The following is a 27,924-nucleotide window of genomic DNA, read 5'->3' on the forward strand; positions in this document are numbered from 1 at the left end:
CCACAACTTCTTGTACATACTCCATGACTATCGAGTTGACCGAGGGCAAACACATGAGTTGACACAAAGAAAAGTGATGGTAGCGCTCCTAGACACCATCCTCATGAGTTTCTCAATTCTCATGCACCATTGTGCAGACACCAACGCCAGTGTTCTACTAGCTGCGAACTGTGCGTTGCCAACGCCTTGCTGCACGTCCGCCTGCACCACCGCGACTCGTTCGCTGTGAACGCCACGGCAGCCGAGCTCTTCGAGCGCCGCCTACAGCGACACGAGCGGAGGGCAGCATGGATCATCTCGAAGGCGGCGGCCAACACAGCGGCGGGGGTCGTAAGAACTCTCCAGCGCGCCGGCAGGTTTGTAGCACCGGTGGTTTCCGGCGCGCCGACGAGCGGGGAGTACATCGCCAAGATCGCGGTGGGCACGCCGGCCGTCGAGACGCTGCTAACACGGGCAGCGACCTGACATGGCTGCAGTGCAAGCCGTGCCAACGGTGCTACCCTCAGTCAGTGCCCGTGTTCGACCCTCGGCGCTCGACGTCGCGCCATGACATCGGGTACAACGCGCTGGCGTGCCAGGCGCTGCGGCGGTCCGGCTTCGGCGACCCGCAGCGTCGGACGTGCAAGTACACGGTGGGCTACGGCGATGACTCCACCACGGTGGGGGACCTCATCTCGGAGACGCTCACCTTCGCCGGCGGCGCCGTCAGGCTACCGCAGCTGTCGATTGGGTGTGGCCACGACAACCGGGGCCTGTTCGAGGCACCGGCGGCAGGGATCCTAGGCCTGGGCCGTGGCCTCATGTCGTCCCGAACCAGATCGCCGGCCTTGGCTATAACCGGAGCTTCTCCTACTGCCTCGTCGTCTTCTTCTCCAACCCAGGCGGCTCTTTCTCCTTCACACTCACCTTCGGCGCCGGCGCCGTGGACACCTACCCGCCGGCGTCATTCACCCCCACAATCCGCAACCTGAACATGGACACGTACTACTACGTGCGGCTCGTCGGCGTTAGTGTCGGCGGCGTGCGCGTGGCTGGTGTTACTGAGGGCGATCTCCAGAGGGTTCTGGGATTCATTTTGAAAAAAAAAAATTCGGCCCCAACCAAAATGGACGAAATTCGGGAAGATTCGGTTCAATTTCGGGCTGAATTCGGTGAATTTTCGGAAATTGAATCACAAAATTCGTTTCGGATTTAACCGAATTGGACGAAATTCGCTGAAATTTGGAGTATTTCGGTCGAATCCCAGATCACACGGGCCGCGGCGGCGTCATTCTGGACTCCGGCACCACCGTGACGCGGCTCGCCCGCCCAGCCTACACAGCCTTCCGCGACGCCTTCCGCGCTGCGGCAACAGGCCTCGGCCAGGTCTCCACCGGCGGCGGCACCTCTAGCTTCTTCGATACGTGCTACTCCGTGGGCGGCCGGCGAGTGAAGGTGCCTGCCATGTCGATGCACTTCGCCGGCGGTGTGGAGGTGAGGCTCCCGCCCAAGAACTACCTCATCCCCGTGGACTCTCGAGGCACCGTCTGCTTCGCGTTCGCCGGCACCGGTGACCGTAGCATTTCCATCATCGGCAAATGGCCAGCGTGTTGGGTTCGCGCCCAATAACTGTTGATTATCATTATTCTCACTTATGAGAAAAGAGCGGCTTTGGGGGTGCTCTTGCGGTCCGGCCGTTCGGACAGATCGGCAATTTTCCCGCCGAGTTTGGTGATTGTTTCCCGCCGAGCCGCATGCTACCGTCCACTCTGAATTATTGAGCTGGGTCCGTCTGAACTGTTCTTCGACTTTTCGTGCGTGTGGAGAATTGATGCTGACACTTGACGCACAATCCATCTCAATCAACAGCCTAACTCACTGCTGACACCTGCCTAACTCACTGCTGACACCTGACGCACAATCCACCTCACTCAACAGCTTAGCTCACGCATACACATATACTTCCAACAAACTAAAAAAAGTCATAACTCCAAAACTAAATATCAAAATTAAATTTCGATTTCATCATCAGATTTCTTAAAATAAATCCTTCGAAATAAGATCCCACATGAATATATTTAGACAAAAAATTATTAACGAGCATTTCTCTTATGAAGATAGAACATTTTTTATTAAGTAGAGACAATGTTCTAGATTTAAGGAACATTCCGTCTTCGTATGGAAAATATTCTCGGTTTAGAAAACAATATTTTTCAAATAGTAGACAATGTTCTAGGTTCAAAAAATAATGTTCCGTCTTTGTAAGAAGAATGTTCTCAGTTTAGGTTCATAAAATTAGTATTGTAATATACGTAAAAATAAATAAAAAATAAATACATAATACAAATAGAGATCAATGAAATCCAGAGCAAAGCATAAGGAAAAAAAGTAAAAATACGTAGTAGAGAAAATTTAAAAGAATACCATATGGATACTTTTCAAACATTCGAAAATATATTATAGAACATTACATGCGAACTAAGTGAACATCACTCAATATAATATAGAACATCATAAGAAATATAATAGAACAACGCATCTATACTACATGAACATCACAGAATACATCATAGAACATTATTATATATTATGTGAACATCACATGTGTACTATGCGAACATCACAAAAAACATCATAAAACATCACATCTATACCACATGAATATAAACAAAATATAATAGAACATGTAACACATGAGTATCACATAAAATATCGTAGAACATCACATGTATACTACATAAACATCACAAAAAATATCACAGAACATGATATTATAATCATGTGGATATCACAAAAAACATAGTAGAATATCACATCTATACTATATAAGCATAGAAAATAGAAAAATTAAATATAAAACATAATTAAGTAAGATAAAATCAACAAAAAAAGATATGCAGAAAACCTAATGACAAAAGAGAAAATAATGAAAGGTCACACCAAACAAAAAGTATGCAAAAAAAAATTGAAAAAATAAAATAAAAAATAATCAGAAAATAATGGAAAAGAAAAGAAAAATAAGTTGAAGCTATAAAAAGGAAATAAGAAAAAAAAGAAAAAGAAAAGAAACGAAAAGAAAAACAAAATAAAGAAAAAAAAGTACCAAGAAAATAGAAAAGAAACAAAAACAAAAGAAAATAAACAGGCAGGAGTGAAAAGTAAAGGAAATAAAGTAAGAAAAAAGAAAAGAAAAAGGAAAGAAAAAGGGAAGAAAAAGAAAAAGAAAAAAGGAAACATACGTACTTACCTGAAGAATCGATATGGACCACACCTGTTCTGCTCATGTCCGCATGTGGAAATCAGGCGGGAAAACACTGCGCGGGAATCATCGGACGAGCGCTTCCGTCCGAAAGTTCGGACCGGAAGAATCCCGACGGCTTTGGTTGCATAATACTAATAGAGAAAAGGTTCATTAAAAAGATCTGGATTATAGATTTCACACCCAGCTTTTGAAAATCTGAAATATTTTTTTTCTCAAAAAACCGTTGACAGATAATTAAATAGCAAATTCCTATTAATTTTATAGAAAAAATAAAACTTAACATACCCGTTGCTTGTTTATCATTAATCTTTAATAGATTGTTGTATTCCTTTGAAAAGCATGAACATGTTTACTAGTCAAGAATAACACACCAATTTAAAAGGTTCAATCTATGGTAATTAGTGTTTGTTTGTTGAGCCAGTATCACCACTTCAGGATGGATGATCACCACCGGGACTTTCACCGCTGGTTCAGAGGCTGAGGGTGCGTGGAAGGATGACTTTACTAGTGGTGATGAATGTTTTCACCATTGGCTGAGCATATGATCCGATGGAAAAAATAGTGCCGGTCTTCGCCACCATATCTTACACCAAACCGGTAGTGAAAACATTTAGCAGCGGCAGCTAGTCACCTAAATACCTATTGCGTGATGCACATACAAACCAGCGGTGATAAGATATTTCACCATGGGTTTGAAGATGGAAGGTCGCAATGCCTGTTAGAGCCAAAAACATCTACCACCGCCGCTTGGTTGCATGATCCACGCCGATGGAAATCGCAACGGTTCAAAACGCCTCATCGTCCGCTGAGCCGAATATGATAAGAAGCTTCACCACAGGGTTGCTCCTATATAGTGATTCTGTTGACAACCAAATTATCCATTGTCCGAAGATCAGAACTTCTGACCTCCTACCAGAAGTTCTAACTAATGAGACAAGAATGATACCGCTTGCCAAGTTTAGAGATATGTGGTGATCACCTTAAAAGGTCACAAACCTGGATGATATCGTTTGCAAAGTTTAGGAACCCACATATATATCACTTTAGAGGATTTTACGGACCCGGATGACACTACCGGTCAAGTTCGGCGGTGAATTTTGCTCTATTAACAAATATAAGAATGAGGTGCAATGAGCACTTTCACATTTGTCTTAAGGTTTTTAATGTATTGGCTCTCAAAACAGAGGTTGGTTCTCGAAAGAGATTCTGCATTGGTCCTATTATACAACCCATTATGCAGAAGTCAGAGTTATAATCAGCAGCTATTGGGCGCGAACCCAACGCGCTGGCCACCGATGTCGTACACGACGCGGAACCCCTGCTGCAAGATGTTGCCGATGACTGAAACGCTACGGTCGCCGGTGCCGGCGAACGCGAAGCAGACGGTGCCCCTGGAGTCGACGGTGATGAGGTAGTTCTTGGGCTGGAGACTCAGCTCCACGCCGCCGGCGAAGTGCATTGACACGGCGGGCACCTTCACGCAGTGGCGAAGCTAGAGTAAATTGGAGGGGGGTGCACTTAGCTTGTGGGTGCATAGACATCTTCCGTAGAGGGTGCATATATGATGAAATTTTGAATCTAATCACTATTTTTATAATTTTTGGGGGTGCATTTGCACCCCCTAATCAACACCTAGCTTCGCCACTGCCTTCACGCCCGCTCTGCCGCCCACGGTGTAGCACGTATCAAATAAGCCGGAGGGGCCGCCGGTGGAGACCTGGCCGAGACCGGTTGCTGCGGCACGGAAGGCGTCACGGAACGCGGTGTACGCCGGGCGGGCGAGCCGCGTCACGGTGGTGCCGGAGTCCAGGATGACGCCGCCGTGACCCGTGTATGGGTCTAGCTGGAGGTCGCGCTCAGTGACGCCCGGCACGCGCACGCCGCCCACGCTGACGCCGATGAGCCGCACGTAGTAGAACGTGGGCATGTTCTGGTTGAGGACCGTGGGGGTGAAGGACGCCGGCGGAGAGGTGTCCACGGCGCCGGCACCGAAGGTGAGGGTGGAGGAGGGGGAGCCCGGGCCGGAGATGAAGTCGACGAGGCAGTAGGAGAAGCTCGCGTTGTAGCCGAGAAACGCGATCTGGTGCGGGATCGATATCTGGCCGCGGCTGAGCCCTAGGATCCCCGCCGCCGGCGCACCGAACAGGCCCTTGTTGTCATGGCCGCAGCCGATGGACAGGTACGCCTGCCGGACGCCGCCGGCGAAGGTCAGCGTCTCCTCGACGAGGTCACCCACCGACGTGGACGTGGAGCCATGCCCGTCCCCGTCCCCGTAGAGCACGGTGTAGATGCACGTCCCGCGCTTCGCGTCGCCGCCGCCGGATCGTCCCAGTGCTTGGCAATCCGGCGCGTCGTAATTCATCTCGCCGTACGACGTCGAGTGCCGCGGGTCGAACACGGGCCCGGACTGCGGGTAGCACCGCCGGCATGGCTGGCACTGCAGCCACGTGAGGTCGCTGGCCGTGTCCAGCGCCAGCAGCGCCTCGACGGCCGGCGTGCCCACCGCGATCTTGGCGATGTAGTCCCCGCTCGTCGGCGCCCTGGACACCACCGGCGCCACGAGCCCGCGTCCGGTGGAGAGCCCAACGACGTCCGGTGGCGGCGTACCGTTCGCAGCAGCTGTGGAGATGATCCACGCTGCCCTCAGCTCGTCTCGCTGCAGGCGGCGCGCGAGGAGTTCGGCTCCAGTGGCGTTCACGGCGAACGAGTCGCGGTGGAGCAGGCGAACGTGCATAGCCGACGACGACGACGCAGCCATGTCCTCCTGATGCGCGTGAGCGCCGTCTTCGGCAGCCTCCGGGGAGCTATGTGCGTGCGGAGACAGAGGTGTTACCGCATAACTGTGGTACTGGTACTCCACAGGCGTGGCGAGCCCGACGGCGGCGGCGGCGGAGCGCGCGGCGAGAAGAAGGAGAAGTCCGGCGATACACGACGACACCATGGTCATTAGCAAGCGAGCTGGACTGCTGGAGTCGTATTTTGCTGGATCAGTAGAATTGAGCTGGAGTGATGCCATGGCTCGAGGGTGTGGTGGTTATATATATAACGGAGAGAGGAGGGCACACAACGCAAGATGTTGGTGACGCAGTAGGGATAGGAGATTAGAGATTAGAGGAGATAGATCGACTACAGATACACCAGGGAGGATTTGATTAGTTATATATTGAGATATGTCCTGATTTGGGCTTTGGGCTTTTATCTACTGCTGCTTCCAATTTGCAATTTAGTAATTTGTAAGATGGTTTAGGACCTGGTGTCGCTCCAGCAATAGTTTCAGCGAAGTTGCCAAAGAGAAACCATAGAAAACACCCAACAAAGATGAGTTTTTATTTTATAGAACCATTTTTACATGTATAGTAGAAGCTACTTCTGAGTTTATGCTCTGGCGCGGCTCCGGCTCCGGTTCCTGTGGAGGAGCAGTTGGAGTAGCAGCCACGCCAAACAAACATCTAGTTTTCTTCAAAGTCAAACTAACTACATTTATAGATAAGGATATAAACAACCACAAAATTAAATGTATTCATTAGGTACGTGCCAAAGAAAAAAATATTTGGGTACTGCATTTAATGATATTGTACACATTATTGATTATTATATTTTTATATAAACTTAGTTAAAAGTTGAGAGGTTTGACCGGCAACACAATAATATTATATTGTATAAAATGATTGTTAGGAGTGCTTGCTTCCATAAGAATTCAGAAGTCGCTTGGTGTTTTGCCATGGCTACACGGATTGGTGGTTATATATGACAAGGGAAAGTGAACCAGAAGGTTGTTTCGATAAGTAGATTAAGAATATCTTCAAAAGTCTTCCCAAAACTCATTCTTTGAACTATTATTAAAAAAAAAATTCTTTGAACATTAATTGTTTCTATATCTTTTGCACTCCTCCAACGACCTCTCTATATATCTTATGTGCACTTAATTTAGAGAGCCAAACGCATTGTCTATCTTTTTTAGAAAAAAGAAAAACTCATAGTCTATCTTTTATCTAGGGAGAAATCCACAATAGAGGATGATTATTTTTGGATATCTAATTGGAGAAGTACTGTTCCAGAGTAAAAAACTATATTGGTACCACATGCATGGTAGCATGGAGCAGCAAGGCGGGCGACACAGGTGGTGTCCGGCCGGGGCGCCGCGAGACCTCCAGCAGATCTATATATGCAGCAGATCAATCATGATCAGTGGTCGGCGGCGGTGGTGGAATGACACACGTGCGCGCCATGTTTTTGGAGGACTTTCTTGAAACATCAACAAGGAGAGCAAGCTAATAAATGAACGATCCACATGATCGAGCACGAGATCGAGTTCATATAGTTGAAGAAAGCCTGTGGAGAACATGATTGGCCATCTTGCTGCAAGCTAACTTTTCCCTTAATTTGATGATTGCTGCTGGCTGCCTCCGTTCCTCATTTATATAACTAGGAGAATACCAAGTGCATTGCTGCGGAAGTTTATTAGGAACTGGCATGACAAATTTTCTAAAACTTTTTGGTAGAATGGAATGAAACGTTATGTATAGTTTAAAAAAAAATTAGTTGGAAAGATCCGCGAGCTGCATGCATGAAAAATTAAGGAGGTGCTAAAGGTCAAGCCTGCTCTCACCTTGCTATTATGCGTCAATGGATATTTGCCCTGTGTCTCTTCATTCGTTGCTTCCATGTCTGGTGTGGTGCACGGCTGTGAATGGGAATCTGAGGTAATGAGCTAGTGGAAGATGAGGCGTGGATGCGTGAGTCAGGAGACACTACTGGAAAACAGGACTTCGCCAAGTGCCTGGGGCACTTGGCGAAGGTCACTTTACACTTGGCGAAGGCTTCGTCGAGTGCCGCACTCGGCGAAGATCTTGTCGGTGAAGAGCTCTTCGCCGAGTGCCAAATTTCGGCACTGGCGAAGCCTTCGCCAAGTGCCAAATCCCCACTTGGCGAAGATGACGGCAGGTGGCTTCTCCGTCCTCTTCGCCAAGTGGGACCCTGGCACTTGGCGAAGGCTTCGCCAAGTGCCGGCCACGTGGCACTTGGCGAAGAAATGTTTTATTTTTTTTAAAAAATATTCTTCGCCAAGTGCCACGTGGCGGGCACTTGGCGAAGCCTCTGCCTTCGCCAAGTGCCGGCCACGTGGCACTTGGCGAAGCCCCTCAGCCCGTGACTTTTACACTTGGCTTTCCCAGCTTCGCCAAGTGCAGCACTTGGCGAAGCTGGGAAATTTTATTTTTTTTTAAATGTCCGGGCTATTTCCGCGCAATCCGCTATTAGGACAGCGTATCCATCGATAATTACTCATCACATATATCACAATATATCACAATATAGCACATATATCACATATATCGCAATACAACCATAGACATGTGGATCGGAGCTGAGCATGGAAGCTAACTCATCTACGCATCCGTGGGCTGTCCAAAGTATGTGGACAATCCGAAACAGATACGGTCAAGGAGGATATGCACTGATCAACATACCACCAACCATATCTCTTTCGGACGGGAGACGCCTAACTGGGCTAAACCGGTCTACATAATACAACGGTAAAGGTCGAGGGGTTATTTATACCTAAGGTGTCGGAGTTGAAATGATAGCGGCGCAGTGGTGAGTTGACGCAGTGGCGAGTCGGTGCGGTGCAGGTAGAGCCGCAACGCCTAGGTGCTCCGACTCCGCTCGGACAGGTCCTGCTAAGCAATAGAACAAACAAAACACCATAAGTAAAAAAATTCGACAGAACCTCCCCTGTACGGGGATGTTTCAAAACCTGCAAGAAAATAGCTAGCCGGCTCGATGGCCGGCGTCCATAGTCGGGGCACGATGGCCCACACATCCCCAATCCCGGCACGAACGCCGTTAACCATATACGTCAATCACATCAACGGCCCAATGACCAAAAACTTAGTTCTTTACCAAGTTTCGTCTCCGGGGTGGTTGCACGTGTCGGACGATGGAGCGGCGGTGCTAGGGAGACGGCGGCACGGTGGCGGTGAGGTCGTCGAAAGCTCCCATCTTCCTCTTCCTCTCCTCTCCTTCCTCTCCCTCTTCTTCTTCCTCCTCCTCCTCTCCTTCCTCCTTCCCTTCTTCCCTTCTCCTCCCGGCCTCTCCCTTCTCCCTTCTCCTCCCGGCCTACCTCTGCTGCCCCCCGCTGCCTTCTCTGGCTGCAGCGCACGAGGGAGGGCCGGGGTCTCGGGCCACACGGAGGCGCGGCGCGCTGGCCGGGCCGGGGCGCGGGGAGGGGCGGGCGGGGCGCGGGGCTGGGCGCGGGGTGGGGCGGGCGGGGCGCGGGGTGGGGCGGGCGGGGCGCGGCGGGCGGCGGGGCGGGGCGATCATATCTTTTACTAGAGAGATAAAGATTTCCCTCCGCTTTGCAAACTTACGAGTTTAGGAAAATATTTGATAAACCATTTATTTTTAAGTATCTCTTTTACCAAACTGTTGGAGGAGACTTTTCTCACTTTTTATTAAAGACTTGAGATATGAAGTTATTTACCAAACTCCTGGAGATGCTTTTACTAGTCAAGTATCATGAGTTGGGCCCCAGCCAACCTTGCGTAACAAGCAGGTCCCACCACCATTCGAGGAGTCCAGGCATACATATACAATACAAAGCTGCAGCGATATACTACATCAAACATAAACCAAACAAGACACTTCTTTCTATACTGGGGAGCTCATCACCTCAATACCCGGCCGCTTGCGCTTGTCCTGCTGTACTTTTTTTTTTTGCTTCTCTTAGTCTAAATATTCTCTATAGTCTATACTTGGTTTCATGCCATCGAAGTCTTAGCAGCTAGGCAAGGGAATGGGAAGTACCAGGAGCTATTGGACAACTTCGGTCATGGCAGGAGGTAGCTAGCTTGCATGCCTTCGCCCTTCTATGCAGAATGGTCGAATACTTATTCCAGGAGGACTCGAACTTAGGCCTTGTTTAGTTCCAAAAAATTTTGCAAAATAGAAATAATAGTACTTTCGTTTGTATTTGACAAATATTGTTTAATCATGAACTAACTAGGCTCAAAAGATTCGTCTCGTCAATTCCGACCAAACTGTACAATTAGTTTTTATTTTCGTCTATATTTAATACTCCATACAAGCGTCTAAAGATTTGATGTGACAGAGAATCTGAAAAATTTTGCAAAATTTTTTTGGGAACTAAACAAGGCCTATAAACTCACATGCGAGACACTGGGCGCTACTGTTGCAGCTGCAAGCGCAGCTGAGAGCATAGTGAGAAGCTCATGCGAGCGCAAGGTAGGTGACGGCGGGGATCTTCAACATCTTCGCATGTGCGACCCTTGCCCTCATGGGCTGTCATGAATGAAGCTTGCGGTTGATACTCTGATTTTGCTTAGTTACCATTTTGCATGAACACGGTGTAACCAAATTTTGATATCCAGAATAGTTTGGTCCTTGGTGCATTAGTTTAATCAATTCGGGTACTATTTAATTTTGTTTGGCCTGTTACATGTGTTCGTGAAGGATCGGAACAACGACTTGAGTTTATCCTCTCAGCCTCTCCACTCACATGCTTATCCTACTGGATATATATGTTCGCCAATATTAATTTTAAATTTCTCAAAAACATAATTCCTTGCTTAATCTCTCTATCTGTACTTATTGTGTAGGTTCTACAATTGCTACAATATCAACCAGCGCATACCCATGGGTGCAGACCAAAGATGTAGCTAGGCATGCATGGGAAGTGCCAGGAACATTGGACAACTTAGAATGTCATTGCTACTGCAGACAACATAAACAGCAGCTCGGAGTATTGATTTGTATCTTTGCAGCTGCCAGCAGGTACAAGAGTACAGGCAGCCTACACAAACGTGTTTATGTTAACATTCAGTGACAAGGCTAGCACAAAACAAGACAGTAAACGTGTTGAAAAGGAAAGGTTCAAAGCCAGATCACACTGTCGTCTTTGTATGTTTTGATATCGCCATTTGGACCAGCTCGTCCTTCACTAAAGCATTTAGCAGGCATTTATTTGGAGGAATGGAATGGTCTATCCTCTTCTCAGTTCTCTATTTTTTGTTTGATTTGAGTGATGTGTCAATTACACGGCAATGTACATGAAATTTTATCTGATCAGCATCATGCACCACTGCTCCATGAGGAGGTGACATCAACCCGATACACCCTTAATTAATCTACCTGGGATTCCAAAGGGAACTGTCCACATTGAAATAAGAGTAGCTTCACGTGCATATATGTTGTCAATGCCCGAGGGAGAGATGAGATATATATGAGACTAAAAAAAGTTGTCAAACCTGTTATGTTTGTTTTTCTTCTTTTAATTTCTGATGAAGTGTGAGATTAGTGCACACAAGCTAGGTTTATAGCTGGCAGTTGCATTTACTTGACAGCAATCCAAATGTTCCAATATCCAGATTTTATCATTTTCTTAGGTTTACACGCTTACATATTCCCTAGAATGGGTTAAAACCCATTTTAACTTGATCATTTCATCCTAAGACTGGAAAACAGAAATGAAACCCCACTCTGACCAAATTGTTCCACAACAAAGTAGTCTCTTCAAATGGCGTTGCCCTATAATAAACCAGTAAGAAAATATCTTTTTTCTTTAAAATGGTAGCAAAATCTTTGCCGTAATTTTATCAGTAGAAAAATAGAGATGGACCCAGGCTTTAATGGAAAATAGACCCGAAAACCTTACAACTGTGAGATAAAAACTAAAGACAACTCAACAAGCTTGCCGTACTTAAAAAGACCACATGGAAGCTGAGCGTGTGGAAGGGCCGGCCGGGGTTGATATATAATGCCATGTATGACGTACTCCTTGGGCTTAGCCTGTCATAAATAATAATATGTGGAGAGACCACCATCTAAAGAGTATATAGGCATATAAAAGGGCAATGAAAGCTAGCATCCAACCCAAGCCAAAAGGCTTGCTGTTTTTAGTTCTCGGGTCACCACTTGCCATAATAATCCCAACTACACAAATCCTCCGACAGAATAAATTGCATGAGTTGCATGTCATGCGACATGTGTTGGTGTGCATTGATGTGTTAGCTAATTAGGCTTGAGAGGTTACAGGAGCTCTAGGAAAAAGGTAGTCAAAATTGTTTTTAGTTCTCGGGTCACCACTTGCCACAATAATCCCCACTACACAAATCCTCGGACAGAATAAATTGCATGAGTTCCATGTCATGCAACATGTGTTGATGTACATTGATGTGTAAGCTAATTAGGCTTGAGAGGTTACAGGAGCTCTAGGAAAAAGGCAGTCAAAATAGGTATCTGGCAGACCAATTCAACAAATAGTATGTGTAATTTTGAGCAAACCAGGAGGTAGAGTGTACGACTAGTACCAAAGAACAAGAGAGTATCATAGGGAAAAGTAGAATTTGTGACCCACACTCAGCTATATCTATCTGGTGACAGTGGTGGCCAGAAGAGCTAGCTTAAGATACCTGCCCGAGTCCTACGGCACCTTCCCTTTGCCGAGGATTCAAAGGCTATTCATGACCGAGGAAACTGCGAAACAAATGACGTGGCACAAGAATGGCAAACGCTACCATCCTGACAGGATGGTGCATCCAGCTGATGGTGAAGCATGGGCCAGCTTTGATGATAAGCATCGTTTGAAATTCGATGAGGCTCGTAATGTACGTGTCGCGCTGGCAACAGATGGATTCAATCCTTATGGCATGATGTCTGCCCCTTACAGATGTTGGCCCGTGTTTGTCATCCCCTCAATCTCCCCCCCGGCGTTGCCTTTCAACGACATAACGTGATCTTGACGTTGATAATTCCTGGGCACCCAGGGAGTAATATGGGTGTGTTCATGGAGCCTGTGATTGATGAGTTGATCAAAGCTTGGAATGAAGGGGTATGGACATACGACCGAGCTACAAAGGAAAGCTTCAAAATGCATGTCTGGTACCAGTACTCCATGCATGACTTCCTAGCATATGGGTTATTTAGCGCCTGGTGTGTTCATGGAAAGTTCCCGTGCCCAATATGCCAGGAAGTTGTGAGGTTCATTTGGTTGAAGAAGGGTGGAAAGTATTCACCGTTCGATCAACATCGTCAATTCCTAGATGACAACCATCCATTCCGACAAGACACCAAGAATTTTAGGAAAGGTGTCGCAGTCATGGACCCTAGACCGCACTTGAAGACTGTTGCTAAGGTTTATGCTCAGATAGATGCTCTAGTGCCCAATGAAGAAGGTGGTTTTGTGGGATATGGTGAGCAACACATGTGGACTCATAAGTCCGGCTTGACGAGGCTCCCCTATTACAAGGACCTACTGCTGCCCCATACCATTAATGTAATGCACACTGAAAAGAATATCGCCAAAGCACTTTGGGCAACACTCATGGACACTGACAAGTCTAAGGACAACCCTAAGGCTAGAGTGGACCTGGAGACGTTATGCGATAGACCACAGCAAGTGATGCGGCCTCCTACAAACGGCAAGAACTGGAAAAGGCCTAAGGCCGATTTTGTCTTGAAACCCGAACAAAGGAGGGAAGTACTACAATGGATGAAGGCGTTAATGTTCCCTGATGGATATGCAGCGAACCTAAGCAGGAGAGTAAACTTACTCACTATGCAAGTCAACGGAATGAAGAGTCATGACTACCACATATGGATTGAGAGGCTTCTTCCGGCGATGGTACGAGGCTATGTTCCTGAGCATTTCTGGCTAGTGCTAGCAGAGTTGAGCTATTTGTTCCGCCAGCTTTATGCCAAGGAGCTATCTCGGACCGTGGTTACAAACTTGGAGAAAGTGGCACCTAAGTTGCTTTGTAAGTTGGAGAAGATCTTTCCACCTGGCTTCTTCTTGTCGATGCAACATTTGATTGTGCACCTCCCGTATGAGGCACGTATGGGGGGGCCGTGCAGGGCCGTTGGTGCTATCCAATCGAGAGATGTCTAAAGGTCATTCACAAAAAATGTAGAAATAAAGCCAAAATTGAGGCTTCCATTGCAGAGGCTTCCATTCTAGAGGAGGTGACAAACTTCACACAGCTATACTACATGGAGAACCTTCCTAGCGTGCATAATCCACTCCCTCGCTACAATGTTGACGAGAATGAATCCAACCTTAGCCTTTTCCAAGGGCAACTCAGCAAGTCAAGTGGATCAACCAATAAGAGGTTAGGCAATGAAGAGTGGCGCACGATCATGCTATATGTGTTCCACAACCTTCCTGAGGTGAAACCATTCATTGAGTAAGTTCTCAAAGAACTTGTTTCAATATGCCCTTACTATTTTGCATCCAACTGATTCTTTCTCGTTTGCATAGGGAATTTATTCGTGTATCTTGGCATCAACCAAGGGATCCTACCCAACGCCAAACCGACACCCTTCTTTTATAGGGTTCGGTGCAGGGAGGCCCGATTTCATTTCTTGGTTCAAAACAAAGGTATTCTCAAATTTACCTTATATCTAGTTTGAGATTCCAAGTTTCACGTACTTAGTCTGGCAATCTTTCCTTCTTGCGCTTGTAGGCCTAAACTGATGCGACTATGAATCAGGAGTTAAGACAAGTTGTAAATGGCTTTGATAATAAGGTGAAAGCTTATTCAGGTTATGATGTGAATGGATATCGCTTTCACACAAGAAGCTACAAGCAAGCTCGGCCCCATCGAAAAACCACAAACAGCGGAGTTTCTACTCCTGGCACTGATGGCCTAGAGTACCATGGCATAATTGAAGATATCTGTGAACTTTCATTTTATGGAAAGGAACCTCTTCGTCTTGTCATGTTCAAATGCCACTGGTTCAATCCTCGACTAACGAAACGGAGCTCTAATATTGGTCAAGTCGAGATTCGACATGATTCCATCTATCAAGGAAAAGATGTCTTTATTGTGGCACATCAGACCGTGCAGGTTTATTATTTGCCATACACATGCCAAGGCAACAGGGCTCTTCAGGGTTGGTCTATTGTGCACCAGGTATCGCCACATGGGAGATGTCCTGTCCCAAACGATGAAGATTACAACTTTAACCCAAACACTTATGATGGTGAGTTCTATCAAGAAGATGGGCTACAAGGGAGGTTGGTGATAGACTTAACCGAGGCGATCGGAATGGAAGTAGACAATGAAAGGGTTGATGACGAGGAAGAAGGAGATGAGGTGCAAAATGCAAAGGACTTAGAAATGCTTGAGCGATTACATTTAGACGATGACGATGAAGGCAACATTGAACCTTCATACAATCTTGTTTATTTGGACAACTTTGATAGTGATGATGAGACATATGATCCAGATAATCCCAATAATGATGATTACTTCTAATACATGTAATACTATGTTATTTTGTAATAATCATGTCTTGTTTGTTTCTTTTTAATACATCTATTTCTAATACATCTACTAATATGTCTTGTTTGTTTTTTAATTGTAGGTGATTGAACAAAGATGGCGGGCGGCAGTGGGCCAAGGAACATGAACTCGAGGTACCAGAGGGCATGTGAGGATGCTAGAGAGAACTCGTCGGATGAGAGGAGGCAGAGGCTTAGGAGCAGCAGTAGCGGTAGCGGTAGCGGCAACAGGAGGGCTCGGCCTCCTCTAGTCAGGCCGCACCCCGTGCCGGAGGAGGTGTGCCGTACCACGAACTCCTCGGGGGATGACCAGGTTGGGGCGATAGATGACGAGGGAGACGCACTGGAGGTCGACGAGACTAAAGGTGGTTCCACTGCCTCTACTGCTGCCAAGCCCTACTTGCGAGGTCCCTCAAAACTCCCTGGGCCTCCGCTTCCTCCCCTACGCCCAGTGATTCGCCCACAGGGGACAGGTAACTAACTTTAGATTTAATCACAGCTACTTCATATAATGTCAGATAAACTAATAATGTTTGTTAATGACTTGTGTAGGCACTGGGAGGTTGTGTCGCCTGGTGACTCACGCAACTCCAACCACATCTTGGGGCTTGTGTGTAGGCACTATTACCCTGGCATTGTCACACACAAGGGGACTGTGGGGCCGGCCAAAACATGGGACCACTACAAATCTGCCCCTGACACAGATTATGGAAACAAGGAGGAGCGGGTCAGGAGAGAGTTTTGGGTAAGTCTTGTTTGCACAACTTTGATCAATACATCGTATTCATTCGACTTTTTTGACATGATGAATTGATACATTATGTCTGTTTGCAGATTTTTTTTCAGGTGTGAAGAGGGACAGGAGGAGAGGGCGGAGAAGAACTTGGTGAAATGTGCTAGGAAGCGCCTCTCTGACATGCACTATGAGGAGCGCATCACTTGCATGGATACGATGCAAGTGATGGCATGGACGGTACTGGCTTGGTGATGGCACCATTGAGTTGGAATAACCCATCTCAGGCGATTTTTCTTCACCGGGTACTCAGTTCCCCCCCACCTCTAGTTTGTTTTTCTTTTTCATGGCTTGATGGACATGTGATGCACTGTGAATGACTATCGACTTGTGATGATGGATATTGGAACTATTATGTTTGTGATGTCGTGTATGCATGTGAGATCTTGTGTTGGCGATGTGATATATATATGCCGGATTGAGTTTTTGATGAGATGGATGTGTTATATTGTGTTTGTGATATAAATATATGTTATATTATGTTTGTAAATATAGAATAAAAAAATAAAGGCTTTGCCGGATGCCCTAGCAATGGCACCCGGCAAAGCTGGGAATACGCCAACTTCATGTTCCCAGAATTGCCGAGTGTCAGGGCCAGGGCACCCGGCAAAGAACTTGTAAAAAAAATAAAATAAAATCTTTGCCGGGTGCCAGGGACAAGGCGCCCGGCAAAGAAATTGTTGAAAAAAACCCTTTGCCAGGAGCCTAGCCAGCAAGCGCTCGGCAAAGAAAATCTGGAAAAAAATTTAAAAAATCTTTGTTGGGTGTCTCTGACACAGCTCCCGGCAAAGAAAGAACCGACGGAGCCGGCGCCGTGATGGTCACTTTTCTTTGCCGGGGGTTGTGTTTACTCTCGGCAAAGTCTTTGCCAGGTGTCCGATAAAAACCTCCCGGCAAAGAAATCTTTGCCGGCCAATTTTTTACCGGAGGCTCTTTGCCGGGTGCTGCTCCCTTTTCCGGGAGTTTTCGGCTCCTGGCAAAACGTCCGAATCCTGTAGTGATATGTGAAAATTTAATAGTAAGGCTAATGGCATTTAAGAAGGACATGATTAAGATATATAGAAGGGGACTAAGCAGTTACTAGCATCCAACATTAACCAAACAGGCATTCTTCCTCCGTCCCCATTGCTTGTCCTATTGCTCCACCCAAAACTTTCTTAACTGCATGCTAGTATGATTTGCAACAAATTTAAACTCAGGGACAGAACTTACATGCCATGCAATATGTTTCGATGCAAATTCATGTTGGTAGGCATGGGAAGTACCAGGAGGTTTTAGAGAACCGTGTAACGGCGTGTAGGAGCCAGCATGCCATATACTAGCTAGTATAGTGTTTTGCTTGGCTTTGCCCCTCTGTCCAACCCAATTTTGTATATTTTGGTCTTTTTTCTGGAACAAAATTACATTTGGCCCCTTATGTAACATAAACTCATCTTTGAACTCTGAGGGTCGGCGTCAGAACTCATGGCTCTGAGGTAACACATCTCCGCGCCATAAATCTTGACTCTGAGGTGCCTGGCCATGCACAGCAGGGCATTCTAGGTGGTATTGACATGGCTGGTACCTCGGAGCCACAGATCTTGGATCCGAGGTCGGAGCCACAAAGAGGGCCATGGAGATCCTTAGGGGCGATAAGGTTTTACTCTGCTTTCTGAAACAGTTCGAATGTGATCAGCATGTTTACAGCTAGAACTAGAGAGCTGATTTGGAAGGAGGTTATGAGCCTATATTGTAAAGGCCTCTTTTGTAGTTCTGTGTTTCCTCAATTGTACTTCTTCAGAAACACATGCTTTCCCATGACACACATGCATAGTATAATGACAATTTGTCCCTCGAAGACCTAAAAAAAAACAGGTCTGGCTTCCAACACATGCTTTCCCAAGGCACCAGCTTGGGGATCTAAAGGAGAGGGCATGTTACAGAAGCACAAGACACAGAAGCTGGCATGTGTACTGTGGCCTGTCCAACACACAAAGCCAAGACATGAACTTAACTGAGACAGAGCAAACTTAACAAGCGACTGATTATGTGCACATTTGGCCTACAATAGGTCTGATCCCTATGCAGTATATATACTAGAGACAGTCGTGTTGTTGCGATAGATCTCTGGTTTAACCAGTTGTAAAAGAAAGAAAGGCTTGAGGAGAAAGGCAAGTCTTACAAAACATGGTTGATCTAGAACTATCAAGCCAACTTGCCTAGTTGGCTAGTTCTGCCTCCCTTGTGTGCCTCTGCTTCCTTCTTAACAAGATGAAAGGCGAGGGGTGAGGCCTGGTGCACCTTGGTCGTCCCTTTCGATCTAAGGGCATCCCCAATGGTAATTAAATAGTTTGACTAAAAGAATTCTATTGGCTATGAGGACATATTTAATGACAATTTATAAACAGTTAGCTAGATGACATTTTAAAATAATAAAAATATAACACTTTCATTGGCTCTCAAGGAAAGAGATCAAATAGCTAGCGACTCCAAAATAATTAGCAACTTCCAAATAACTAATCTAGCACGATCTCCTAGAAATATCTCTCTCACATAACTCTCCACTATAGTGTTTATTATTTTCTTATGTTTATGTCTCATCTTGCTAGCTATTAATTTAAAAATTGTTATTGATAGCCAATAAAATTCTTCTAAATTAGCTATTTGAAAACCATTGGAGACGTCCTAACAACCAAGTTTGAGGTTGGGTTTGATTCGGGCTGTGCTGGCCTGCATGTATGATATGCATGGCTTTATTCTTAGGAACAATATTGTGAGGTTGTCAATTATATGAAGTCAACTATTTTGTGTAGTTTTTAAGTATGGAATCCCTTAAGTAACATGTAGAAAGCATATCTTATATACCCAAATATATTGTTTAGATTTAATATACTACATATAAGTTATGGTAGAGGAGTTTCAATAATTCTTGAGTCAATTTAATATCTTCTATAGTTTAAATAAATTTATGCTCGTTTATTGAACATAATTCACATTTAAACTAAGTGTATCTCAAAATAGATAATTTTTTTTACAAAATATGTATGACAGGAATAATTCTATAGTCCATATCTATATCCTAAAAATAGACAAAAATCATTCAAATGTTTGACAGGAATATTTCAAATTTCTCTCTGCAACTAATGGAAGGAAAATAATGATAATGTCTAGAAGTAGTCCAAAAGTACTTTAAATTGTCGTGGTGTCATATTATGGGTGCATAATGTTAATAAAAAATCTAAAATATTTGACAAAAGTTGGCCTATACTTGTTTAATTTAACAAAATAATACATCATATCTCTCACAAAGTTTCATGTTATAACTTTAACAAAACTTTGCTATTTGTACATCTCGAAAGTTTTCTTACTCATATACACTTCATATTTCTAGTCAAACTAACTTTTTATATATTCTTATGAACAATGTATATGGGCACTTGTCATGCAAAAAAATGTTTTTCATAATTTCAAATAACTAAGATACCCTTCTAAAGTAACATGCAAAACTTTTTACCTTATGTACTGTGGGGGTATAAACCCCTATACCCTTACGGCTAGACTTGGGTCAGAAGGCTTGGCCCATTACGAGACAAGTTCAAGGCTTGATCCGACAGCTTGGAGTTCCGCGCAAGCAAACAAGACGTGGAGATCAAGCAGGATTCTAGTCGGTTAGAATAGGAATTGATATCGAACTATCTATGGTAATTGTAACCGACTAGGATTAGTTTCCAGATCTGTAACCCTGCCCTCCGGACTATATAAGGAGGGGCAAGGGACCCCCTAGGAGAGACATTATTCTCAATCCAATACAATCAGACGCAGGACGTAGGTATTACGCCCACACGGCGGCCGAACCTGGATAAAAAGCTTGTCCGTGTCTTGCGTCACCATCGAGTTCGTAGTTTGCGCACCGTCTGCCGATAAACTACTACCGTGAGCATACCCCAAGGTAGACTGCCGACCAGCTTTCGTCGACAGTGGCGCGCCAGGTAGGGGGTGTGCGTACAACTTCTCCGGCGAACAAGATGGTCATAGTTCGAGCTTCCGCGGCCGTGCCTGAAGGCCTCACGTTCACTGTCGGCCAGATCACGTGGACGACGCGCGGCGGTGGTCTCACGACCACGGTTTCGGAAGAAACCCAGATCCAATCTGGGATGACGTTGCCTCCGACCACTCGGATGACGGCACCGAGCGCCCGACCACCACTCCCACGCTACAAGGGGAAGGAGATCGACTGCTCGGATCTTCTCCAAGCACTTGATCGCGCTGATTCCAAGATACTCGAAGCTTCCCAACTAATAGATGGGATCTTGCGTCAGCCTGGTCAAGCCGCTCTAGCAGATTTTTTCAACTCCCACCGGCCAACTCGTGTCGTTACACACGAACGACTGAGAACGTCTCTGACAATAACCTCAACTCCCTCAGGACGATTCGTCAAGCTCGAAGCTAACCCGGAGGAGGATTACCCTTGCGGTCTGAACAACTCGGCCTCTCTCTACTCACGGCACGTCCAATCCCTTTTCAACAAGGCGGGTTAGCTGCCCAAACGGAACGGTCAACCAACTCGTCACTACGTCAACATGGTGGCGATCCGAGAACTACGGGACGGCCAGGCCTCCAGCACAAACTCGAGCACTGGTTCCGTCCGCACCGAGGTCATAAACTCCGAAGACGAGGACTACGATCTGGATTTACCTTCACATCCTCCGGGCTTCCCTCGTTTCCCGGTCTTTCCGCCGCGGCGAGGAGACATTGTTTTCAATGTCAGCGCCGACGAGCCGGTCGTCGATGGAGAAACAGACGAGCAGAGGCAGCTCCGCGAGCAGCGTAACGCCGATCGCGCCCGACGATGCGCGGACGAGGAACGTCAAATCCCGCCGCATAATCTCAGCGACACTTTCGACATGGTCGGGGATCAGCCAGTTTACAAAACGCCAAGCGCCAACGTGGCTGTCGCCATGGCCAATTTAGATCGGCTCCCTGATACTCCCGAGTGCCAGGGCGTCGGAACCAGCGTTCGAGCACATCTGATCGCCGCAATGGGACAGACAGCCACTCTGCTCAAAAGAGTCCAACCCGTCTCCTATACGGAGGCCACCTCCGACCAGACTCACCGCAGCCGGACCTCACCGCAGCCCAGCAGGCACCACCGCAGCCGTTCCCCCGACAATCATCGAAAAGATTCACGGCGTGGCGATGGCGATCGGGATGCTGGCGGTCGCCACGAGCAGAATCATGGGCGTGGTCAGGAAGTAAACCAGCACAGGGATCTTCGATACAACATCCCTCCCAAAGACGCCCGAGACCGCATCAACAGGCACGCCACGGATAGAGCAGTCCACGAAAACCTGCGTCGTATCGAATATGACGCAACACACGCCCCCCGGGCCTGAGGCAGTTCTCCTCACACCTCCGCCAGGTCGTGTGGCCTCGCAATTTCAAGCTCGAGAAACTCAAAAAATACGACGGCAAGGAAAATCCAGAAAACTGGATCACCCTTTATGAGATCGCCGTCCGATCAGCAGCAGGAGACGAGCACGTCATGGCCAACTACTTTCCAGTAGTCCTCGACCAGGCTGGTCACCAGTGGCTCCTTGGCCTGCCCGAGGACTCCTTCGACTCTTGGGAAGAGCTGCGCCAGGCTTTCATCGACAATTTTATCGCCACATGCGAGCAGCCTGGAAACAAGTACGACCTCGAAAGGATAAGGGACAGGAAGAACGAGCCTCTGCGCGATTACATCCGACGATTCTCGGATATGCGCCTTAAGATCCCGAAGATTTCCCACGATGAGGCCATATCTGCTTTCATCAAGGGGCTGCGCTTCCATGAAGCACTAAGGAACAAGCTGTTGCGCAAAAGGCCAACAACGATGGCCGAGCTCCTCGCCACGGCTAAAAATTACGCCGACACCGATGACGCAGAAAAACTCATCCGGGACGATGCGAGAGGTCCCGACCAGCCTCCCCGGCGAGATGATAGCCGCGGTCGTTTCGACAACAGGAGCCACCGCCGTCCCGACAACCGTGATCACAGGGAAGGTTGGGATAGGCGGCGCGACAATCGTGACGATTTCAGAGGAAAGCGCCCCCGCGACCATGACCACGAAGTGAATACAGTCAAACGCCCCAACGGGCGGCGGGACTACCAAGAAGACTACAACAAAACGTTGAAGGGACCGTGCCAACTGCATCCAAAGTCCAACCATACCATGGAAGAATGTCGCGTCCTCAAAAACATCTACACACGGCGGGCCGCCCAAGATGACTCCGCCAAGAAGAATGGGAAGCAAGACGGACGCGACCACGAAGATGAGGACGAGGACCAAGATAGGGACCCACGACACCAGTATGTCAGTCCCACCGACGTGGTCCATTCCATCTTCGGGGGCAAGGTCTCCATCGAATCTAAGCGAGAAAGAAAGCTCCTAAAAAGAGCCTGCCTCAACATAGACAGCTCGGATGACCTGGTCGCAGACCCGAAATTCCCCCCGTGGTCACACAGAGAGATCTCCTTCAGCAGGAAGGATCAGTGGGCCGCTATCCCAGAGCCAGGTCGTTTCCCTCTAATCCTGGACCCTTGCATCAACAGCATCAGATTCGAGCGGGTGCTCGTAGACGGAGGAAGCTCCATTGACATCCTCTTCCGCAACAGCCTGCCCGCTCTCAAGATATCTCCGGCACAGCTAAAACCCTACGACGCTCAATTCTGGGGAGTTCTGCCCGGTCAGAGTTCAGTGCCCCTCGGACAGATAACATTGCCTGTCCAATTCGGCACATCCGACCACTTCCGAACAGAGTTCGTCAACTTCGTGGTCGCTGACTTTGACGGGACCTACCACGCTATACTGGCCCGACCATCGCTAACAAAGTTCATGGCAGTCCCGCATTACTCATACCTGGTCCTTAAAATGCCCACGGAGAAAGGCGTCCTAACCGTCAGGGGCAATGTCTACACCGCATATACTTGCGAGGAGGAGAGCTTCAAGATCACCGAAGCAATCGATCTCTCAATCCGCATGGCAGAGACAGCAACCCAGGCTGCACAGCTACCTCCCGACCAGCGTCGACTACCCGAGCAGGAGACCGCCAGGAAGAACTTAAAATCCAAGGAACACAAGGAAGTGCAGCTGGTCGAAGGCAGCCCCGAGAAGACGGCCCTCATCGGGGCCAACCTGGACCCTAAATAGGAAGACGCGCTCGTGAGGTTTCTAAGGGACAACGTAAGCGTTTGCGCATGGAAACCCGCAGACATGCCCGGCGTCCCACGAAACCTGATCGAGCACTCCTTAAATGTCTCGAAGACCGCAAGACCCATCAAGCAAAAGCTGCGACGGTTCGCTCGTGACAAAAAGGAGGCTATTAGGACAGAAATAACGCGGCTTCTAGCAGCCGGATTCATAAAAGAAGTGTATCATCCCGATTGGCTCGCCAATCCGGTTCTTGTACGCAAAAAGAATAATGAATGGAGAATGTGCGTTGATTACACTGATCTCAATAAACACTGTCCTAAAGATCCTTTTGGTCTCCCTCGCATCGACGAGGTGGTCGACTCAACGGCCGGATGCGAACTCCTTTCTTTCCTAGATTGCTACTCTGGTTATCACCAGATCTCGCTAAAGGAAGACGATCAGATCAAAACCTCTTTCATTACTCCTTTCGGCGCATATTGCTATACGACCATGTCCTTCGGACTCAAGGTCGACATGTACCAAAAAAAAATTAATCGTATTCAAAGAAATTAAAAATTTTCTTGGCAGTTAAGAGTAGCAGTGAAGGAAATGGTTGACTTACAATCACACTCAACAAAATGCTTAACTCCCTTGATGGATCTTATAAGCCCCTCAAAGGAAAAAAAATACTTTTCTTGGAGGTTTACTAGCATCGCCAAGAAACTATATATTCTTTGGCGGCTCCATTTTAGCACTCAAGAAAATTTTCAACCGTCAAGATAATTCCGGATTCCAGATTGGAAAGACAACGACCTTGAGTTTTGTCTCAAGATAATCCTGTCAAGAACATCGCCAAAGAGCATGGAATTACTGAAGAGGCCCAATGATGCACTTGATTTATTATGTAACTTCCATTTTACCTTAAAATTAGCATCGGAGAATATTTGTAATTAATCGGAGTAAAGGGGGAAGTTAGTGGCCAAAAGTGGCTTTGAAAGCGGCTTTGTTTTTTTTTTTTATTTATTTCACCTAAATTTTTGAAAAGTCTGGTAAATCACAAAAAATTATAAAAATAGAAAAATTAATTTTTTTGGACTGTAGATAAGTAGATCTACGTAGTGAACATATAATACAATATGGTTTAGTACAAAGCTTTTGTTGTAACTTTATATCTATATTTTTCTATAATTAAATTTAATAGTTTATAGCTGCAGTTTCTATGGTCCAATTGTAGTGAAATTGTTATGGTGAGCTAATTATTGTATGTTTAAACTGTGGTAAAAATTTTATTCTAGTTTTATCATGTATATCTTAGTTATAGATTTTGTTTAGGTTTATGCTCGTTAAATATAAACAGTTAGTTTCGCCCTTTTATATGATTAATATTGTATGAACCAAGAAAATCTAATACTCCAGTAAATCTAACACTCTCACCCGGCACCACACGGCCACAGCCCACACATACACAAGTCATTGTGACACGGAAAATTTAACCTTTATTCATTTGAAAGCAGTACTATTAAAACATTATTGCACCAAAGTGGAAACGAAGAAATAAAAGTTGAAAGCAAATTCAAAGGTGTATAAAGATAACAACATATATAGAGTAGTATTTATATATGGATTCCGTGGCATTATATGTTGTTATACTAGCAAGCACTAGCAACTCCATGGGATGAAGCCAACCTGTCCTCCGGCCACGTCGTAGACCACCTCCGTGGTCGCCAGCGTATACGACCCAATCACGGCGGCGAAGGAATCGCCGGCGTCCAAGGAGGAGAAGGCGAGACACGCCATGGTGAACGGAGCGGCGTCGGTGTCGTCGTCGTAGTACAGCATCTGGTCTGCGTCGATCACCAGCATGTCGCCGTTGCTGAACTTCAGCTGGACGTTCGGTATGACGAGGTCATTCAGATCGGTGAAGTTGAAGCACGTGTCGAAGCCGCCGGCGATGTCCGTCGGCGACGACGAGAAGTTGTACTGCGACATCTGCCTCTTGAAGGACTCACGCAGCGCCGTGTACGCGTCCGGCGCCAGTATGGTGAAGGTGGTGCCGACGTCCAGGTTGGTGCTCCTGTTGCCGAAGGTGCCCGCCGGAATCGAGAGGTCCTCGTCACCGAGGCTGATTCCGACGAGGTCGATGAAGTACATGCTCGCCAGCTCCGGGTTCCCGCTGCTCACCAGCGTGGCGTGCGCGGTGGCGTTGTCGTCTTTGACGGTGGCGTTGATGCCGAGGGAGAGGAAGCCCTGGGAGCTCGAGGATTTCGGCAGGCAGTAGGAGAAGGCGGCGGCGGCGGAGGCCTGCCCCGACGACGACGACGACGACGACAGCTGCGACGGGAGTGAGTTGCGGTCGCGGCTGAGGTCGAGGGTTCCGACCGCCGTCTGGAGGACATCAGGTTTATGCACGTCGAGGCAGACGAATTTGAAGTCGTTGATGGCGGTCGACGGCGCCAGTGTGAGCACATCCTCCACAAACGTGCCGTTGATGACCGAGTATGTGCCGTCGAGCGGGCAGAAGGAGTCGCCGTCGCCGTCGCCGGAGCAGTTGGTAGGACAGTCCGGCGAGCCGCAGAGGACATGGTTGAACGTCGAGGACAGCGACGTGTCGAACGCCGGATCACAGTCGACGGAGCCTGAGGCGCAGGGCTTGCACCGGATCATGGACGCGCCGACGCTGCTCGTGTCGAGGAACACCGGGAACTGCTGCTCCGGCGTGCCGTAGCTAACGAGCACGCTGTAGTCCAGCGTTCCCGGTAGCGTCCTCGGGTCTAACGAGCCGTTGGCAGGGATTATGGTCGCTGCCGGAGTTGGCGCCTGCGTGATCGGTGCCGGCGACGGGGACTGCGCGGTTGGCGCCGGCGATGGGGCTTGCGTGGTTGGTGCCGGCGCGGTCGTTGCCGGCGGTGGGGCCTTCGCGGTCGGTGCTGGCGGTGGGGGCTGCGTGGTCGGTGCCGGCGGTGTGGCCAGCGTGGTCACTAGAGACGACGACTGTGAGGAGAAACGGCGCGAGATGAGGGAGGCATCACGACGCAAGACATCTGCCACCGTGAGGGACGGCAACCCCTGCAACTGCGAGCATGGGCTCTGCCGGTGCACTATGGCTAGCTTGTTGCTTCCTAGGCCTGTAAAAATTCAATATATATAACAAGTATATAAGAGTATATATCTAAGAGTACTTTTTAAACGTACTTTCAAAATCGTGATTTTGAACCTCCGATCCATAATTTTGCTCTTTGTCTTTGGCTCGCAAAAAACTCTAATTTTGATCGTTTCTCCATCCAAGATCGTTTGAAAGTTTTTAAATTTTAAATGTGAAAAATGATTTTAATAAAAAAATATTAGCCGCCTTGAAAGATATAGGGGTATTTATAAATACGGTTGAAAATACCTACCGCCTTAACAAATGTCTTTCTAGAGGTGGCTTATTTTTTGAAGCCATTTTTAGATGTGGTTTTAGCTTGAGCCACATCTGTTTAAGAAAACAGATGTCTCTAGAAGCGGATTTTGTAGTAGTAAGTAGTATACATGATGAATTACAAATTAGAGTCTTAATCGGTCTATTGTTTTCCGAAACTTAGGACATGCTCATACAAGTTATAATAGCGCAGGGGTATGGTAACAGTACAGACTCTACCATATTAGAAAGTATGTTTTGTTAGTAAAAAATAAAACCATTAAATATATACGCTCTATATATCTATGTTACCAGCTGCAAGGGACGAGCAGGTGGTTCCAGTAGGCACCGTGGAGGCCTTCTGTGAGCTGCCAGAGGACTTGCCAGGTGTCTTAGAAAAAAATTGTCTGGACCCTAGATTGTAGCTTGCATGGGAGGAGGCGCCGTGTGGAGCAGGAAGCACAAGCACAAGCAGGCATAAGAAGAAGGAAACAACTGAAGCAACGGAGGGAGTCATTGCTACGTACATGTATATGATCGAGTGTCGTAGCGACGAGTGCACGTATATATACGGAGGAGGGCGACGGGTCACCTCACAAAAATACGCCTCAGGAGTCAGGACCCACGCGACGAAATTTGTAACCTCGGAAGCATGCAAAGGATGATTATTGGAAAAATCACGACTTGCTCTGGGTTCCCGCCCAAAGCATATATATGCAAAAAGGATTGTTACTGGAAATCAAGAATAATTTCTGCTTGGCTGGCATGCTGCTTCCCCAATGAAATGCAATTGTAAAGCAGGGATGGAGCTAGAGAAAGCGGCCTATAATGCAACAAACAAAATATCACGTATTGGCCGGCTGGCCGTGGCAGGACAATATCAAACGCGCCATATGTTGGCCGTTGTGTTCTATGTGCATGCGTTGCATAATTTAATTGGTGTTGTTAAGTTCTACCGGGTAACTAATCTGGAATTAATTGCGCGCCAAATTAACTGGTATGTTGGTGTGTTGAGGTTGAGTTAAAACAAATTTACCGTGCAAAA

General features: G+C 47.1%; 2 protein-coding genes and 1 pseudogene across 2 annotated transcripts; 1 reads left to right on the forward strand and 2 right to left on the reverse strand.

Annotated features, from left to right (window-relative positions):
- On the forward strand, positions 24 to 1,608 carry LOC110437645 (annotated as a pseudogene).
- On the reverse strand, positions 4,497 to 6,213 carry LOC8071519 (aspartyl protease family protein 2). Its single transcript, XM_021465929.1, has 2 exons — positions 4,890 to 6,213; positions 4,497 to 4,715 (listed from the first exon to the last, which is right to left on the reverse strand). Exons 1-2 carry the CDS (start codon positions 6,186 to 6,188, stop codon positions 4,497 to 4,499), a joined length of 1,518 nt encoding a protein of 505 aa, XP_021321604.1. The 5' UTR covers positions 6,189 to 6,213.
- LOC8065225 (aspartyl protease AED1) lies at positions 25,142 to 27,396 on the reverse strand. Its single transcript, XM_021466151.1, has 3 exons — positions 27,192 to 27,396; positions 25,862 to 26,607; positions 25,142 to 25,729 (listed from the first exon to the last, which is right to left on the reverse strand). The coding sequence occupies exons 1-3, from the start codon at positions 27,394 to 27,396 to the stop codon at positions 25,142 to 25,144; spliced, it is 1,539 nt and encodes a 512-aa protein (XP_021321826.1).

Source organism: Sorghum bicolor, chromosome 8 (genome assembly GCF_000003195.3).
Source record: "Sorghum bicolor cultivar BTx623 chromosome 8, Sorghum_bicolor_NCBIv3, whole genome shotgun sequence".
Taxonomy (NCBI): domain Eukaryota; kingdom Viridiplantae; phylum Streptophyta; class Magnoliopsida; order Poales; family Poaceae; genus Sorghum; species Sorghum bicolor.